This window comes from Gobio gobio (assembly GCF_949357685.1).
Source record: "Gobio gobio genome assembly, chromosome: 4".
In the NCBI taxonomy this organism is placed as follows: domain Eukaryota; kingdom Metazoa; phylum Chordata; class Actinopteri; order Cypriniformes; family Gobionidae; genus Gobio; species Gobio gobio.
This window is the reverse complement of record NC_137100.1, coordinates 34,779,362-34,795,337: the sequence shown is the minus strand read 5'-3', so window position 1 is coordinate 34,795,337 and position 15,976 is coordinate 34,779,362. Positions and strand designations below refer to the sequence as shown.

Below are 15,976 nucleotides of genomic sequence, written 5' to 3'. Positions count from 1 at the left end.
ACTACAAGGTACTACAACCACTGGAACGGAAACAAGAACAATACGAGTAAACATACAAAACAACAGTGTACAAGTAACAACAGTTAATCTGTATTTGTGACATGTGGTAACATGTGATCCACATGTAAAAGCCATTACAACATGTGGAAACATTTTCCACATGTTGGTAACATGTTTGTGGTGACATGTTTCCCATGTGAAATTCATGTGGTATTTCTGTAAGGGGCGGCCAATGGCACGGAGTCATCGTGTTCTCGTGGGTCGTCATCAGACCCACCGAATGAGACCAGGCCCTCGGCGTTAAGCGGAGGGTGCAGGTCCGATCAAGAAAACATCACCGGAGAGATCATGCCTCTCTGAGGCGAGAGCGAGACACGCGGGCACTGGGCCGACGTGAGCTTGCTGGCCTCCGAATACTCTGTACTCTGGCCTCCGAATACCTCTGACTCCACCGTGGTTCGGATGGGAAAGGGAACGGGAGAGCGCGAGGGGCGAGGTCGTCCTTTAAAAAGCGAGCTATCCGTGAACGGAGACAGGAAATGGGCATACTCTCGCAGTGAGAGCAGCCGGACCCAGTGAGAGCGGCATCCGCGTGGGCCTTGACCAGACAGATCACACACTCGCCGTGGCCATCCTCTTCATTCAGGTCAAAACTGCATGTGCCACACATGTGAAGGAAAATAATCTGAATTCTATGGCAAGCGAGCATGTTTTATAGGCAGATGCCCCGCCCACTTTGCAGGCTCTGCTCAGTTTCACGAGCACCGATTGGTTCGCACAGTTACACCACTCTGCCATAGAGACAGAGCGTATTTAGGCCACGCCCACACCGGGGGGGGGGGGGGGGGACAACAATCCAACGCTCTCCATTGACTTTGCATTGCGTGAGGCTGCATCCTTGTCATTTCGGACTTATAACAAAACACAGAACAAAAAATGTCTAAAAGCTGATATGTGACAAAGTGTACAGCAAACAAGCTAAAAAACACAGAAATAAGTTTTTATAAGCTGTCGACCCAAAAAAATTAGAGTTTAAGGAGACAAATGTGGATAAAGGCAGTAAAACGTGACGCTTCAGCAGGAAGAATAGGTACATTTTGGGATCCTGACTTTTTTGTTATAAGTCCGAAATGACAAGGAGGCCGCTTCACGCAATGCAAAGTCAATGGAGAGCGTTCGATTGGTGGGCGTGGTCTTCAGATTATGACGCGTGTTGCTCTGTCTCTATCGGGTCCTGCAGTTCCCACTGGCCAGCCAATAGTGCTCAGATGGCTGTGCAGTGGCTCCCCCCAAAGCGTCTAGCGACACTACAACCGTGCGTTGAACCGTTCGAAAGGGAACCTCCAAACCCACGAAAAAGCTAGTTTATGTATGGCGCGCTCAGCTTCCGGCTTCCCTTATATGGACTTGCAAACTGTGAACGTACAAAAGGCAGAACGCCTCTTCTGATTGCAGGTCTGATTGACCGAACGAAGAATGTGACAGCGTTCACTTTTGATTTTACAGTTTTCAGAGGCTGTCACGGATCTCAAGTCAGTTATTAGGATCATGTTTTTCTTTCTTTCTTTCAAAATCACCTAAACGCAATTTATCATGATTTTTTATACCTATAATAACATTGCAGACAACTTTGTGAAAATTTGTAACAAGATATATATATCGGATTTCTGACAGTAAATTTCCTTTACGGACAACTGTGTCTTATTCCGGAGTTTTGTTCAATTCGGTTATATTGGACATTTTACCAGGGTTGACGACAGTGAATTATGTGGGGGGGGGGGGGGGTTATGTATTTTGTTAGGTTTTTTTTTTAAAGGGTTAAATGGCCTCGATTAAAAAAATTGAAATATTCAATTTTATTGTTGTTTAAATGCACCCAACGAAGGGAATGATTTGGTTGGCCACCTACTAAAGGTTCGCCACTTCAGGGTTATCCAACGAACGGTGCGCTTCGTCTCTTCTGAAGATATTAGAATATTGTCGAAAAGTTATTTTAAACGAGAAAGGAAATGGAGGTAAACGGTGGTCCTGAGGTATCGTTCTCGTTTCAAGATGAACTGACTGCGACCCTTCAAAACGCGCTCGGTGTTGCGGTAGAGATCGCCGTTGCGGAGATCACCAGACTGCTTGACAGAGCGCTCAGAGATGTGCAGGGCAAGATTCAAGAAGCTCTGCGGGACAACATCGCGCTCAAGTTTAGGCTGCAAACAGCTGAAACGCAACTTTCTACTGTGTGTGGTTGCCTGGAGCAACAGCCACAGAGACTCGAAGGTTTTCCCATCGGTTGTAGCAATCAGTTGGTTACAAACCCTCCCATCACCTGCAGGGTTCAGCGTGGGGGTCGGCAGTTAAATACCCTCAACGTCGGACAACCAACCGAGTCCACTGTGGACTCAAAACATGATTATGAGGTATGTGGATCCAAGGAAACTAATATATTCCAGCGAGGATTAATCTTTGGGAACCCAAATGGAGGCGCGGTCGCTCAGACTTTAAACTCGGATTCACTTGAGGAATCAACGCACTATAGATTAGATGAGACAAATGGTAAGCTATTTGATTTTTAAAGACGAATGCATTAATTAAAGTTTTAAATCACTTAAAATGACCGTCTGTCAATAGCGCAATAACAGCACGCCTTTGTAACTACTAGCCCATTTTTACTTCATGTTTACTCTTTCCTTTTTCATGTAACCCCACGTGGGTTGTTATTAGCCATAACAGTGTTGCGGTCTCAGTAGTGGCACCCATGTACACCTTATGACAGTGTTCAAGTTATAAAAATAGATAAATAAAAACACTGTTAATTGATTTACTAAGTAATACTTTATATACGTACCATAACTTTTAAATGGTTTAACATCACATTATATGCAATTTTGCTGTGTGACATCACCTATGATTATATTTTATTTTATTTAGTTTTGTTTCTTATTTTTGTTAGTAGTAATGTACATAAGAGGTTTTATGGGTATTTTCTGTTACTGAATGTTTATTGCATTTTGTGTGTGTGTGTGTGTGTGTGTGTGTGTGTGTGTGTGTGTGTGTGTGTGTGTGTGTGTGTGTGTGTGTGTGTGTGTGTGTGTGTGTGTGTGTGTGTGTGTGTGTGTGTGTGTTGATTTCCTTAGTCAAATATTGGCCATGTTTTATGGACAGTTAACTAAAAATACATGAGAATCGGCACACTGCTGCTCCCAAAGATTTATTCAAATGAACAACGTTTCGATGTTACATTGTAAGGTAAAAAGCTAATTTTGATATTGGTTTATGAACATTATATTGCTTAATGAAATATACTGTTATACAGGCACCAATATGTCGTCCTGTAATACCTCCAACATTGTCACAGAATTTTTTTGTGGTGAATTTCTGGCAACCACAGCTGCCAATTTTTCATTGCATTTAAAGCATAAGCGACTGTGTTTACATGAATACTCATCAAGACAGCCATTTTGACATAACTGTGTGTATTTGACAGTTTGAGTGTGTAACACGACACACAAAAAAAAGAATGGCTTGTGCGCACGTTTTGGTGTGTGTGTGTGTGTGTGTGTGTGTGTCAGACAGCAGACAGCACGAGACTGCAAGGAGGGTTTTGTTTCGCAAGTTATTGCATTTAATAACTCTTTTTAAAGTCAAGCAAGTCACATAAGTAACAGTCGTGTGCCCAGTCTATTCTCTGCTATAGGCGTCGACCTAAAATGTACACTTTTCACAATGTTGAAGTAGCATATTAAAATCATTCAGATAATGCGTGCCATTGCGATATGTACATTTGCGATATTTCGATAATTTCGATATATTGTGCAGCCCTAATTGCTATTGTGCGTAGTTTGGACAGGATTGATGAAATTGAATGAGTCACTCCCTTTTCAGACATCAAGAATGATCAACACAATATGGCCAAAACAGACCAGGCATGTGCTGGGACAGTTACAAGTGGGAGGTCATCTCTTGAAGTGGCTGTAAAGGTGGAGAAAGATGAGAGTTATGATGACCCAATCCCAGGGTCCCTCTCTGTAGTGGAGGAGCCCAACTCAGACAGCCTTTCTCTGGCTCAGTCTCGACTATTGGAAGACTGGAGACCTGAGCCATTGCACTCAGAGAGCTGCCAATCAAACATGCACTGCCAGTCCACCAACCAACACCTAGGTTAGTACTGTATATAAATATTATGCCATGCTAGTAGATTGATATTAATTTGCACAGTACAATTACAACACAGGTATACACCATATTACAAGATTTTTACATGTAGTTTTCTCTTTTCTCTGCCTCTAGACCTAGATTTCCTGTCATCCTCAAGCTCAGGCCAACAAACCCACTTCCCAAAGCATCACAACAACCATTATAAGAGTCCCGGGCGCCTTGTGTTTCCCCCCGGCCGTAGCCCTTATCATTGTAGCCTATGCGGGCGAGACTTCAACCGTAAACACCATCTCAAGATCCATCAGAGGATCCATACAGGAGAGAGGCCATACACTTGCTCTATCTGCAGCGCACGCTTCCGTCACGCATTGACACTCAAGCGCCACTTCCGCCTTCATACGGGAGAGAAACCTTATGTTTGCGGTCAGTGTGGAAAAAAGTTTCGAAATGATGGTGGATTGAAGGTTCATCAATGTTCATGACAACAGTTGTATAAATGCACTATTTATGGTAGTCTTGTGTAGGAGGATGAATAACCGAAAGGTTATTAAAGGGATAGTTCTCCTAAAAAAATTAAATCTGTCAACATTCACACTCATGGTGGGGTGACTGGTTAATCTTCAAAATTAGGGATGCACCGCTGTATCGCCTGGCGGCCAATTTTGATCAATTTATTAATTTACTGCATTTAAAAATGCCTGTATATTTTACATTTAATTACTTTATTTCTGTACCTGAAAACTACGGTTAGATCTACCGGAAAAACACTGTTTATTTCATATGAATCTTTTGTTCTGTTGTATTTATGTTGGTATATGGAATGTTAAATGGATCCAATCCATGTTAGAAATTATGTTGCAGCAATAAACTAGCTAGTATACCTTAATGCATGTGTTTTTTAACTTTGCTAGTTTAAAACATGACTGAAACACTAATGGCAAATTTTAAGAGCAAGTGACACATATCGGTATCGGAATTGGCCAATAGTTGTTCGTTAAAATCGGTTTCAGCCACAAAAACAATCCTGTCGGTGCACCCCAATTAAAAACACAACTTAAGATATTTTCAATGAAACCTGTTCTTGTCCCTCTATTTAACTTCCAGGTGACCAAAACATAGAAGATCCAAAATCGAATCCATATGAATCAAGCAGTTTAAACCAAGTCTTGTGAAGAGATATGACCGCTTTATATGATGAACAGATTTAATTTGGTGGAATGAAATGAGCGCAAGTAAATAATCTCAGAATTTTTTTGTTTTAGTTGAATGATCCCTTTAAGATAATATTCCTGCATTCATCCCTGAAATGACTGTCCCTGCTTTGAATGAAAAACGTCTATCAAATGAATATCCATTATACCTTAATGCCTTTGAAAAATATCTTTCTTTCCCTAAGATTTAAAGTGTCTGACAATAGGCCCTGAATCTGGGCAGTACTTTAGTCTTTAATATGACGAGTTTGATTGAATCTCCACTCCAGAAATATTGGATCCAATCTTTTTACCATATTTCATCAGAAGACAGAAAAATGTAGTTTTTCTGATACCCAAAACCAGTTAACAGAGAATCTTATCTGATACCCCAAATCAGTTAAAAAAATCAGTATTTTGTCTGGTCCACAAAGCTATATTAACTAAAAGTCTGTCTAAGAGTTTGACAGAGGTGTGAAATTGTAGAAAGCAGGAAATGTGATTAAAAAAAAAGATCAGTTTATTGAAAAATCTAACTTGCGTATGTTTCAATGCTCAGACTTCCTCTGAACTGCATCCCTAATTCATCCGTACTTTGTCTGACCAGCACAAATTATACCAAACCAAAAGCAATGGAAAATTACTGCTTCACATCATTGTTGTGTGATGTTAAAAAACTTGAAATAGAGACAATCTACTATCTCTAACTAAACTATACAAATATCCCTTGAAACCACACAATCATAAAATTAAACAGCAATAAAAAGCAGTAAAATAATAAGTCATATAAAATGAACAAATTGATTGAACATTTGATTAAATGGAATAATAAAATGAGCAGGAAGGTGGCTGGCCGCACACTGGATTCAATACAGACTAAAAAAGTCTGATTGAGAAAAATGTTTTGATTGACTTTTTTAGTCTGTATTGAATCCAGTGTGCGGCCAGCCACCTTCCTGCTTGTTTTATAGATTATCTTGGCTCCACGCACCTAGGAAAAAAAGACTCTTTTTGTCAATTCAGAGCACAACAATTTTTTTCAGTTTACATTAAATGGAATAATTAAATTATGATTGATTCTAAATTATAATTATTTTTTTTAAATCTGATGTATGGTCGCTCTTTTAAAGCTACACAGACAGGTTGAATCGTAAATACTTGAAAATCATGTATGTATCGTTCTATATTGTACCATGAGCTGTCATTTTAAATGATAATATTGCTGGCATTTTTAGGTATAAAAGAAGTAGTGGCACAGTGGGAAGAGGTGATGTACAGTCAGTTTCACTAATAACAATATTTTACACTGACACAAGTCTGCTAGTGTCAACCAGTGCTACTTTGTTGAAGTTGTGTTTTATAGGTTTAAGTAATAATTTCCATACTTGAGTTGTTATGCCTGTTAACCAAAGTCCAGGTGAAATGTGAGGCGAGGCATAGATTCAAAGCACAGGGGAAATGGGGTCAATGCTATATTATATTTCTTTTATAGTCTGAATCCGTTTGTGAAATTAACATTTATTTTTCGCTTCTGGAAATCTTGGATTTGCATTTTAGAAAATAGTTTCCAAATCTGAATGAATCTCTGTTCATGATTGTGGCGATAAAAATCTCTGTCTTTCTGCTGTCTGCTTTGTGCAAGTTAGTGACCAGTAGTTTGCTGTATTCATGCTACAATCATCTTGTAAGCAGATGAAACAGAACCTGTAATAGCATGATGTGCATGTTACAAACTTGCATCCTTTTTCATGCATAATCAGATTGTGACACTTGGGACAGGCTCTGAACATTGGACAACCAAGCACTTTACTCTTTGGATCTGATACCACTTCACAGGTTAGCAGTGTGGAGACGAGGGGGCACAGCTTGTTGGTGCAGGCAGCAGAAGTGCAGGGGTAGAGGCAGGAGCCACATAGGAGCTGAGGGCTCAGGCATCGAGTACACTGAAGCAGTTCACTAGTAGTACACCCTTTTATACATGCAGGTTGCAGTGCAGAGGAACAAATCGGGCACTTTGGAAAAATGTAAGATATGAGTGCTAATTAATAAACATTTTCTACTTCTTGACATTGATGGGTTTGGTTCAGTCTGTAGTTAATGACAATTCAATTAAGTTAATATGCAGTGCTCACTGTGTTTGTGGGATCCGGGTTTTTTCCTTCTTTTTGAAAAGTGTTGACGGATTGGTTATCCATTACTGATAGTGATTGAGAGGGAGGAGAAAGCGCCTTCACAGACCAGAGAGAAGATGCAATGACAGATTTGATCAGTTTAATCCAGTGACTTAACCAATAGTGTTGCACGAGGCTAAACTGTTTTACTGCTTTTAAGGATATTTATATATTCGACTGGTATGATGCAACATTATAGTTATAAGCTTATAACAGAATGTCTTTAACATAAAAGTGTTCTCACCTTTACAATGTTTCCCTCCTGGCCAAGATCATTAGACAGATTGTGCACCTGTGAATTTCCTACAGAACAGCGATTGGCAATTTTTAGGGCTTTACAACATCTGAAATGTGATTATACGATTGACTGAAGCATTGGTTAGGCATGTTGCGTCATACTTTTCTCAGGACAAAGTGAAAGTGAAAGTCATTTTTTTCGATGATTGTGAATATATTTCTAAACAAACTTGCTTATAATCATTTATACATTTTGAATGGTAAAGTAATAAACAAAACAATTACCAGCTCCCATCGTGGTCTTTCTTCTTGCACCCCACCGTATAACTGTTTGTCTCACACTTATCGGTTCTTCCTTATTTGTGTTTATACCTGGGTTTTTCACAAATGTTTTCCTGGTTCTTCGTTTCATCTGATCTTTTTGAGTGAGATTATTAAAAAAATAATTTTCTCTGTAAATATCAACGCTGTGTTGTCGATCCGTTGTTCTGTGTAGAAATGAAAGTGTTTCGTTTACAGGAGCAACCCACAGCTGAGTTCTGGAAAGTCCTGGAGTTCACACTAATGAAGGTTTAGGACATGATAATCATATTTTTAGTGCTTTGAAATCTTTTGTCTATTTGTAAATTAAAAGAGGGTCAATAATAAATTCCATAATTTGTGTGAGCTTCATGAAAGACAAATATTGTTTCGGTTTCTTTTTAACATGAAAACCAGCTTTAAATCAGATAAAATGTAAGTGAATTGACTTAAACTATGAGTTATAAATGTATAGTTTATAATAACAAAGATGTTTTTAGCTGGTCAGAACTTCACTATAATGTAAATACATAAAACATTTTTTCAAATACTTTTTATACTATTTCAAAAACCATTTAGACTTAAAGGGTTAGTTCATCCAAAAATGAAAATTCTGTCATTTATTACTTACCCTCGTGTCTTTCGACACCCGTAAGACCTCCGTTCATCTTCGGAACACAAATTAAGATATTTTAGTTGAAATCCATTGGCACAATGCACTTTACACTCTCAAGACCCATAAAAGGTACTAAAGACGTCGTTACAAAGTCCATCTCACAACAGTGCAAGTTCTACAATAATGTTATGAATCGACGAGAATAGTTTTTGTACGCAAAAAAAACCTAAATAACGACTTATATAGTGATGACCGATTTCAGAAAACACTGATTCATAACTCACTGATTCATAACGCTTCGAAGCTTCATGATGCAGTGTTTTGAAATCGGTCATCATTATATAAGTCGTTATTTTGGGGGGGGTTTTCCGCACAAAAACTATTCTCGTCGCTTCATAAAGTTATTCTAGAACCACTGTTGTGAGATGGACTATGTAACGACGTCTTTAGTACCTTTTATGGGTCTTGAGAGTGTAAAGTACATTGTGCCAATGGAGGCCTTTCTGAGCCATCGGATTTCAACTAAAATATCTTCATTTGTGTTCCGAAGATGAACGGAGGTCTTAAGGATGTCGAACGACATGAGGGTAAGTAATTAATGACTGAATTTTCATTTTTGGGTGAACTAACCCTTTAAGCTTTAAACTTTAAATAGTGAGTTTTGTTACTGTAGTTGTTAGGCTCTTTTGTTTATATAAAGCTTTAAACCGAGAGGTAACCTGCCAAACAGGTTTTCTTTGCACAGAGCATACCTGTACTGAAAAGTCGAACATTTGTTTCTGTAAAATTCTTTACTCACACAATTAAACACTTGAAAACAAGCAGTACATTTGTTTAATATTTAAAGCTACCAGCTTGAAGCCACTAGACATTAATTTCCAAAAAAGAATACAAAACAATAAAAAGCTAATGTAACAATTTATAAACAAGGCTGTTTGTTTGTGCATCATTAAGAATAGCCATTATTTTGTAGGCACCGAAAGCTAAATATTTAGCCTGCCACCATGCACACAGTGTGGGGAACACATATGTAATAAAATTCATCCTCTTATACACCAGTTCATCGAGCTTCACCCACCCCAGTAAACAATGATATATGCGTGGAGGAGACTACAAATCTGGTTCTAATCCCCTGTCTTGAGCTGAAACTCCATTGTCTGATGGTCCTTCTGTGGGGAAGTAAATATTGACCTCTTTTAAATCCTAAATAGGTCACTTTTTTCTCTCTCTCTCTCTGTGTGCGTGTATGTATGTGTGTATGTGTGTGTGTGTGTGTGTGTGTGTGTGTGTATCTGCACCATTGCAATGTGTATGCACCTAGGTGTGTGCAAACAAGCATGCATATTGTATGCTTGTGATTCTGTCTGTCAATTTCTGCCTTTTTAGACTTCACACTATAAATCACGACAAAGGTTTGCATTCTCCCTAAGGTCTGAACCCAAACTGTCTAATGTGTTCAGCGTGTCTTTGATCTCCCTATAGTCCTGCCAGCGAGCACCGCTATAGCCAGTCACAACACAAGAAGGCCTCAGATGACTAGATTCCATATGATGTGGCATTAACTGTTTGCAAAGCCAGCTCTCACTCAGTACTTCTGCACATCAATTTGGTCTCTGTGAAGATAAGAAGACACTGATTAAGTGGAAATAATGGATGCTGAATGTAAGATGCTGTAACAAACAACTTAAGGAACTAAGGAAGGGAAGGTTTCCCCAAAAATGACAATTCTGACAAATCATTTACCCAAATGTTGTTACATTGGGCCCCAGTTTTCTTTTATTACATGGACAACTTTGATTTTAAATATCTTATTTTGTGTGGGTGAGTAAATTATATAATTTTCGGGTGATCTATCCCTTTAAGTAACATACAGAGACTATATTTGTGTATGTCACAAAAGAAAGTGAGAAGTTAGTTGGATGTATTTAACAGTTAGTATTAGTCACCTTATCTTTATGGCTCCTCTGGTGAGCCCTGAACTGCTCAGGGTTTGTGAACATTTTTTGGCAGAATGGGCAGACTAAATCTGGTACCCGTCCGACTGAATCTGGAGAGTTCAATTGTTCTTCCAGGTGGTCTGTCTTTGTCCAGTGCTTCTGCTTATCTGTGTGCACCATGCTAATAACCGAAGGCCTGCCGCTTCTCACCACCGCTGTGTTGCTCAGAGATCCAGAACCAGATTCTAACCTGGAACCGCAATCTGATCGCAAACCAGCTTCTGGTTTCATAGCACAGGACCTTACATTATCGAACCTCTGTGGCGCCTCTGAGGTGTAGTTGTGTTGAGGCCTCTCCTCCTTGCCTGAGACTGAGGTGTGTGGGTCTCTGGGGAAAGAAAATGCTGTAACTCTACTTCTGTCCTCGTTGTTTCGACCTCCTGTCTCAATCCTCTGGTTCTTCCTCTCATTCCCAGATTGAGAGGGCCTTTTCTGCAATCCAGAACATTCCTGTCCCCCCTCTGCGTTAAAGCTCACCAGCCCTGCACTCCAGCTTTCTAATGGAGGCACAGACAGCTGCTGAATGCAGTGGTGGAGAGAAGGGTAGTCCACGTATTTAAACTTGGGCACCTTTTCCTTAGGACTGGCGGGTCTATAGTTTGGTGCCTTTGCCAACAAGCTGGATCCCAGCCAACCGTTCAGTGGAGGCACAGAAAGCTGTTGGATGCACTGGTGCAGGGAAGGGAAATCCACATACTGGAAACGAGGCACCTTGCGAGGAACATCACAGAGGTCGTCTTTTCTCACACGCATTTGTGTGGAGGTCTCTGGGTCACCCTGCTCCTTCCTGACTGCTTTATCCTTGGTGTCGCACTCTGCAGAGGCAGAGCACTTGGGATTTCCACCTCCATCTGGAGGCAGGTGCCTCCTGCCCTCCATTCCTCTATTAGTACAATGGTGCTTTTGTCTCCTGTGACCACAAAGAGATATACAATGTTATGAAGTCTCCAAATCATTTGTTCAAGATTGGACTATTCCTTGTTAAAGGAATATTCTGGGTTCAATACAAGTTAAGCTGAGTAGGCAGCATGTATGGCATAAATGTGCAGTCACTAGCAAAATTTCAGCATTAAAAGGTTTCAAAAAAGGTAGCGATGCATAGTCACTTTCAAATTTACAAAGTTTGATTACCACAAAAAATATTTAAAAAATGCATTTTACAATGAGGCCTTCAATTAACATTGAATGTTAAAGTGGCTTAGAACAAATAATGAATACAATTTTATTTTAAAAACCCACTAATTAAAACTTGCTAATTTAAACTATAAAATTGTTCTCAGCATTTTTACAGTCATTTATGGATTAAGGGACGTTGTCATCGCAAAAAAGTTTTCAAAAACTGGATATAACTTCGCAAAAAAGGTTAGCATGTTCTGTTTTCACAAAATCGTGTTAACATGCATTTTATTTATGTTTTGTGGCTGTTCTGTTGAAAATTTTAGGCACGCATGCTTTGATGTGTGAAACAGGCTTCCACATGCATACTGGGACCAGACCCTTTAAAAGAATACAGCTCACCTTCACTGCACTCCTGAGGGGGTGTGGATTTCACGCTGTGTGGGTAGGTGGGTGGGATTGCTCTCCAAAGGCCAGGCTGGGAAAATTATAATAAAATAAAAAAAACATGTTTAAAAACAACTGTGAGATGGCAGGACACATATGAGTGTGAGTAGAACGTGTCTGTGTGCATTTGTGAGGGGAGAGATGGTCTGAGTTGCTCCTGTAGCCCTGTGCCATGGGTATAAATAGCTCTGCAGGTATGGAGTAAAGGAGAAAAGTAGGTCAGCTTCAGACTGATCGCCTTCTCCAGGGGGCCCAAAACAAAATATCTGTCACACACGCACACACACACACACACACACACACACAACACTACAATCTTCTCTTTCTGTATTCACAATGGTCAAAACCACACAAAAGCCTATAAGAGCAGCAGGCACGTGCAGAGGGGGGGGCTTTGGGTGCTCGAGCCCCTGCCCTTTTTCAAAATTAAGCAAAAGTGCCCCTCTCAGACAAATATCAATGATAATATCGTGGTCAATAAAACTAAATAAATGTGATTATTATAACATGACATTGATGACAATGTATACAATAGTAATGAACGGCTCAAAAGTCGGACAATTTCCGTTGAGGCGTTGCCATAACGCGTTGCTATGGGTTGCGTGCGTTTTGATTGACAGCTGATTTTCCTCTGTTCGGAAGCGGCTCTCGAGCCAAATATGGTCCTTTCAGAGAGCGTGTGGCCTTACGGGAAAAAAAGTAAACCAATATTTTTTTTCATCCAGAGCTAATGTGTTGATTTAATTACAAATCTATTTATTATATATTTTAAAGTATTACACAATTCACCAATGCCCGTTTGTCATGTATACACCAACCAATCGTGATCTGGCAAAGCAAGTTCAAATTCCATTGGGCATGTGAAGTGGAGCGGTAATTTTCTGTTCTTATTCATAAATCGGTTGAAAACAGACGAACTAACGTTTCGGGCTTTCGGTACGGTGCGCGCGTGTACAGAACGGTTATGAATGTAATCTATAACAGTTAACAGTCGGCTTGTTTAAAGCGCGGAACACACTTCAATCCGAGTTCCAACACGAACATATTAAGTATTCAGTCCATTTTATCACGAAATTCAAACGATAAATGCCATTTTAACGCTCTATTATGTGACGTGACTGATACGCGTATCTGTTCAACTTCAAGCGGCAGCGCGCGGCGCGCGAGTGAACGCGATCATCTCTTCTAAAGAAATGAATATTTAAAGGTATGTTGAGGATACATTATAACTTCCTGAAACGTATCATATGTTGTGTAATCGCTTCATCGGTGTTTCAACCGCGGAAAGACAATAAAACAGCTTGTAAACAAACAATGTCATGTAGAATCACATTTACCTCAGAAGTCATTCAGTGTCCACAGCTGTGAGTTCACTAGAGAGATTAACTCTTTCACTGAATACATGCACTAGATATATTCGTTATATTAGCCTATATATATTCATTATATACCACTTAGCCTGTTAGTGATGTCTTGTTTATTTAATGTATGTTTAAATAAACCTGTCATGAAAATTACAGCCACTAAATGATTATATTTCAACAAATAAATCAAAAAATAATAATAATTAGATTTAGATATTAATGCAAAAACTGCCTTATGTGAAGCTTATGAGTGTTGATTATTATATCTAAAAATAAATAGCAAATTAATTTAGGCTAATAGTTTGGGCTCTGTTGTTAATCTTTAATAGCAATATGTAAGGGCTCCCTATATAGTTTACAGCATTATCTTTAAGAAACTTTTAGTTATAACTGAATTAATTTAAGGACAGACACAATTTTTTTTTATTAAACCACTGTTGAATAAAAATTAATAAAACGCAATTTTGTAAAACTGCTGTACCGAATCCGTACCGAACCGTAACTTCAAAACCGAGGTACGTACCGAACCGTCAGTTTTGTGTACCGTTACACCCCTAATATAATATATTTACATATTGCCCCTTTTTTACATTTGAGCCCCTGCCTCTGAAGAACTCTCTGCACGGCCCTGAAGAGCAGCCCAGCCTGACTTCAGATAACAACACACACCTTTTGAAATTGACACTGGCTCACTCCCCATGTGTAATCAACAGGTGAAGAGATGTAGTTTTACCACCTGGTCAGCCCACAGGCTATGCGTAAATGGATTTTTGTTCTTCTTTTTTTTCTTCTGATCTCTCACAACCACACCCCAAGCGTTATCTATATGAATCTACCTAGTCTGCTGAGTGAAATTGAGTTTATTGAAGGCTGTGGTCAATATAGAGATCGAAGAGCTGCTTTAGGTTTCAGACACACGCGCGTGTGTGTGTGTGTGTGTGTGTGTGTGTGTGTGTGTGACACAAATGATAAAACAATTAAAAGAGGTAAGTTTTTTTTAAACATTTTATATACATATAAAACGATCAAAACATACCTATTTACTAATTTCTTATTTAATTTGTGTCAAAACAGAGAAAATAAAAACATGTAGCGACATGTACAAAGAGACGTGCATCTTAAAAACTTTCGATACCAAGTTACCTTCTTAAATAGCAATTGGATACATTTAACATTTCGTTCTTCTCTTTCATATCTCTAAAAACCCCCGAACATTGCTTGGCACAGAGACAAAAACACACACAGAACCCGCCCTGGAACCGTGCCGGGCGTGGGGGATAATAATCGTGCTCCACATTCACACTCGCTGTGTTGTTCATGAGGAACTGGGTCACGCGCCGTGGCCTACATTTTTAAGGTTTGTTGTCTTCGTTTTTTCCCCTCCCCACATTTATTTGGGCTGGCCCCGCCCTCGCTGGCTGAGCAGTGCAACGGGGGTTGGGGAAGAGCGACGGTTCGCACAGTTTGAAGCTGAGAGCCCGAGCGCTGCCAAGCAGTTAGATGCGCCCTCGCAAAATGTAGACAAACAGAGCATTCACACGCGCGTGACAGCAGAACAGAGCGCGAGCCAACGAGAAATATGCGCGTGCAGACTCAACGAGCTAATACAGAAAGATGCGCCTGTCTGTCTATATACATATTATTGGGACTTCTTATCAAGCCACAGATTCCCCTGTACAATATTACACCTGTCATGGATAGCACAAAAGAAAATAAGCTCGTTCAGACAAACCTGAGTAAAGTAACGGTGACGCAACAATTCAGATATGAGCAAATATCAGGTTTTAACAAATGTATACAATATAATTCACAGGGTTTACCTTATGTTACCGTACTCCGTGGAAGTCCGTGAAGTGCATGTCAAGTGAGTTCTCCGTCGATTTAATCGGAATTGTTTTGGTCTTATTTCAAAGAATAAAGACCCTTATTGTTTACACATTAGCTACTTGAAATAAAACAAGCAAATTATTGCTCTAAGGTCAAATTAAGGCGTTTGGTTTCCTGACGGACCTTTTCAACTTCTTCCATTTTGAAAACAATGACCAAGACAGCACAATCTTATTTATCCTGTGTTCGTATCACCGACACTTTACCAGAGACAGTTCCTTAATGTGTAAAATGTGGTTTGGCTCTAGGAGCCGCTATTCGGATTCTGATAGAGGGAGACGAAAGCCAATCATAGTTTGGTCACGCTTCACGACACACCCATGGACACGTTTCTTTGTCCAATCAACTAGGGGTTTTTTTGATACGTGGGCGGAGCTAACATGTCCTAGTTCCAGGCGAATTATAATTCAGCTCAGACTCCGTTTACTCGAGTCACCCGAGCGCGAGTTGACACCCAATCCTCCGCGCGTCTTTATCAATCAGTCATATTAGCCTTGACATA

The 15,976-nt window shown here is 39.7% G+C and overlaps 2 protein-coding genes and 1 long non-coding RNA gene across 4 annotated transcripts; 1 reads left to right on the top strand and 2 right to left on the bottom strand.

Moving 5' to 3' along the window:
- Positions 1–1,178: 1,178 nt before the first annotated feature.
- Positions 1,179–8,039, top strand: LOC307125484 (uncharacterized protein). The gene is made up of 4 exons (XM_079815348.1): positions 1,179–2,547; positions 3,877–4,152; positions 4,282–5,158; positions 6,288–8,039. The coding sequence occupies exons 1-3, from the start codon at positions 2,010–2,012 to the stop codon at positions 4,629–4,631; spliced, it is 1,164 nt and encodes a 387-aa protein (XP_079671474.1). The 5' UTR covers positions 1,179–2,009; the 3' UTR covers positions 4,632–5,158; positions 6,288–8,039.
- On the bottom strand, positions 5,838–8,285 carry LOC307125499. Its single transcript, XR_013816383.1, has 5 exons — positions 8,033–8,285; positions 7,755–7,813; positions 7,472–7,567; positions 6,563–7,351; positions 5,838–6,188 (listed from the first exon to the last, which is right to left on the bottom strand). It is a non-coding gene; the product is annotated as an uncharacterized lncRNA (long non-coding RNA).
- Positions 8,286–9,442: 1,157 nt separating this feature from the next.
- Positions 9,443–15,717, bottom strand: LOC307125487 (uncharacterized protein). 2 transcript variants are annotated; one of them, XM_079815354.1, is made up of 4 exons: positions 15,408–15,717; positions 12,179–12,411; positions 10,610–11,570; positions 9,443–10,276 (listed from the first exon to the last, which is right to left on the bottom strand). In XM_079815354.1, the coding sequence occupies exons 3-4, from the start codon at positions 11,537–11,539 to the stop codon at positions 10,265–10,267; spliced, it is 942 nt and encodes a 313-aa protein (XP_079671480.1). In that variant the 5' UTR covers positions 11,540–11,570; positions 12,179–12,411; positions 15,408–15,717; the 3' UTR covers positions 9,443–10,264. The 2 variants fall into 2 exon arrangements, with proteins under 2 accessions (XP_079671480.1, XP_079671479.1); XM_079815353.1 differs by having other exon boundaries at positions 12,179–12,254; positions 15,408–15,702.
- Positions 15,718–15,976: the final 259 nt, after the last annotated feature.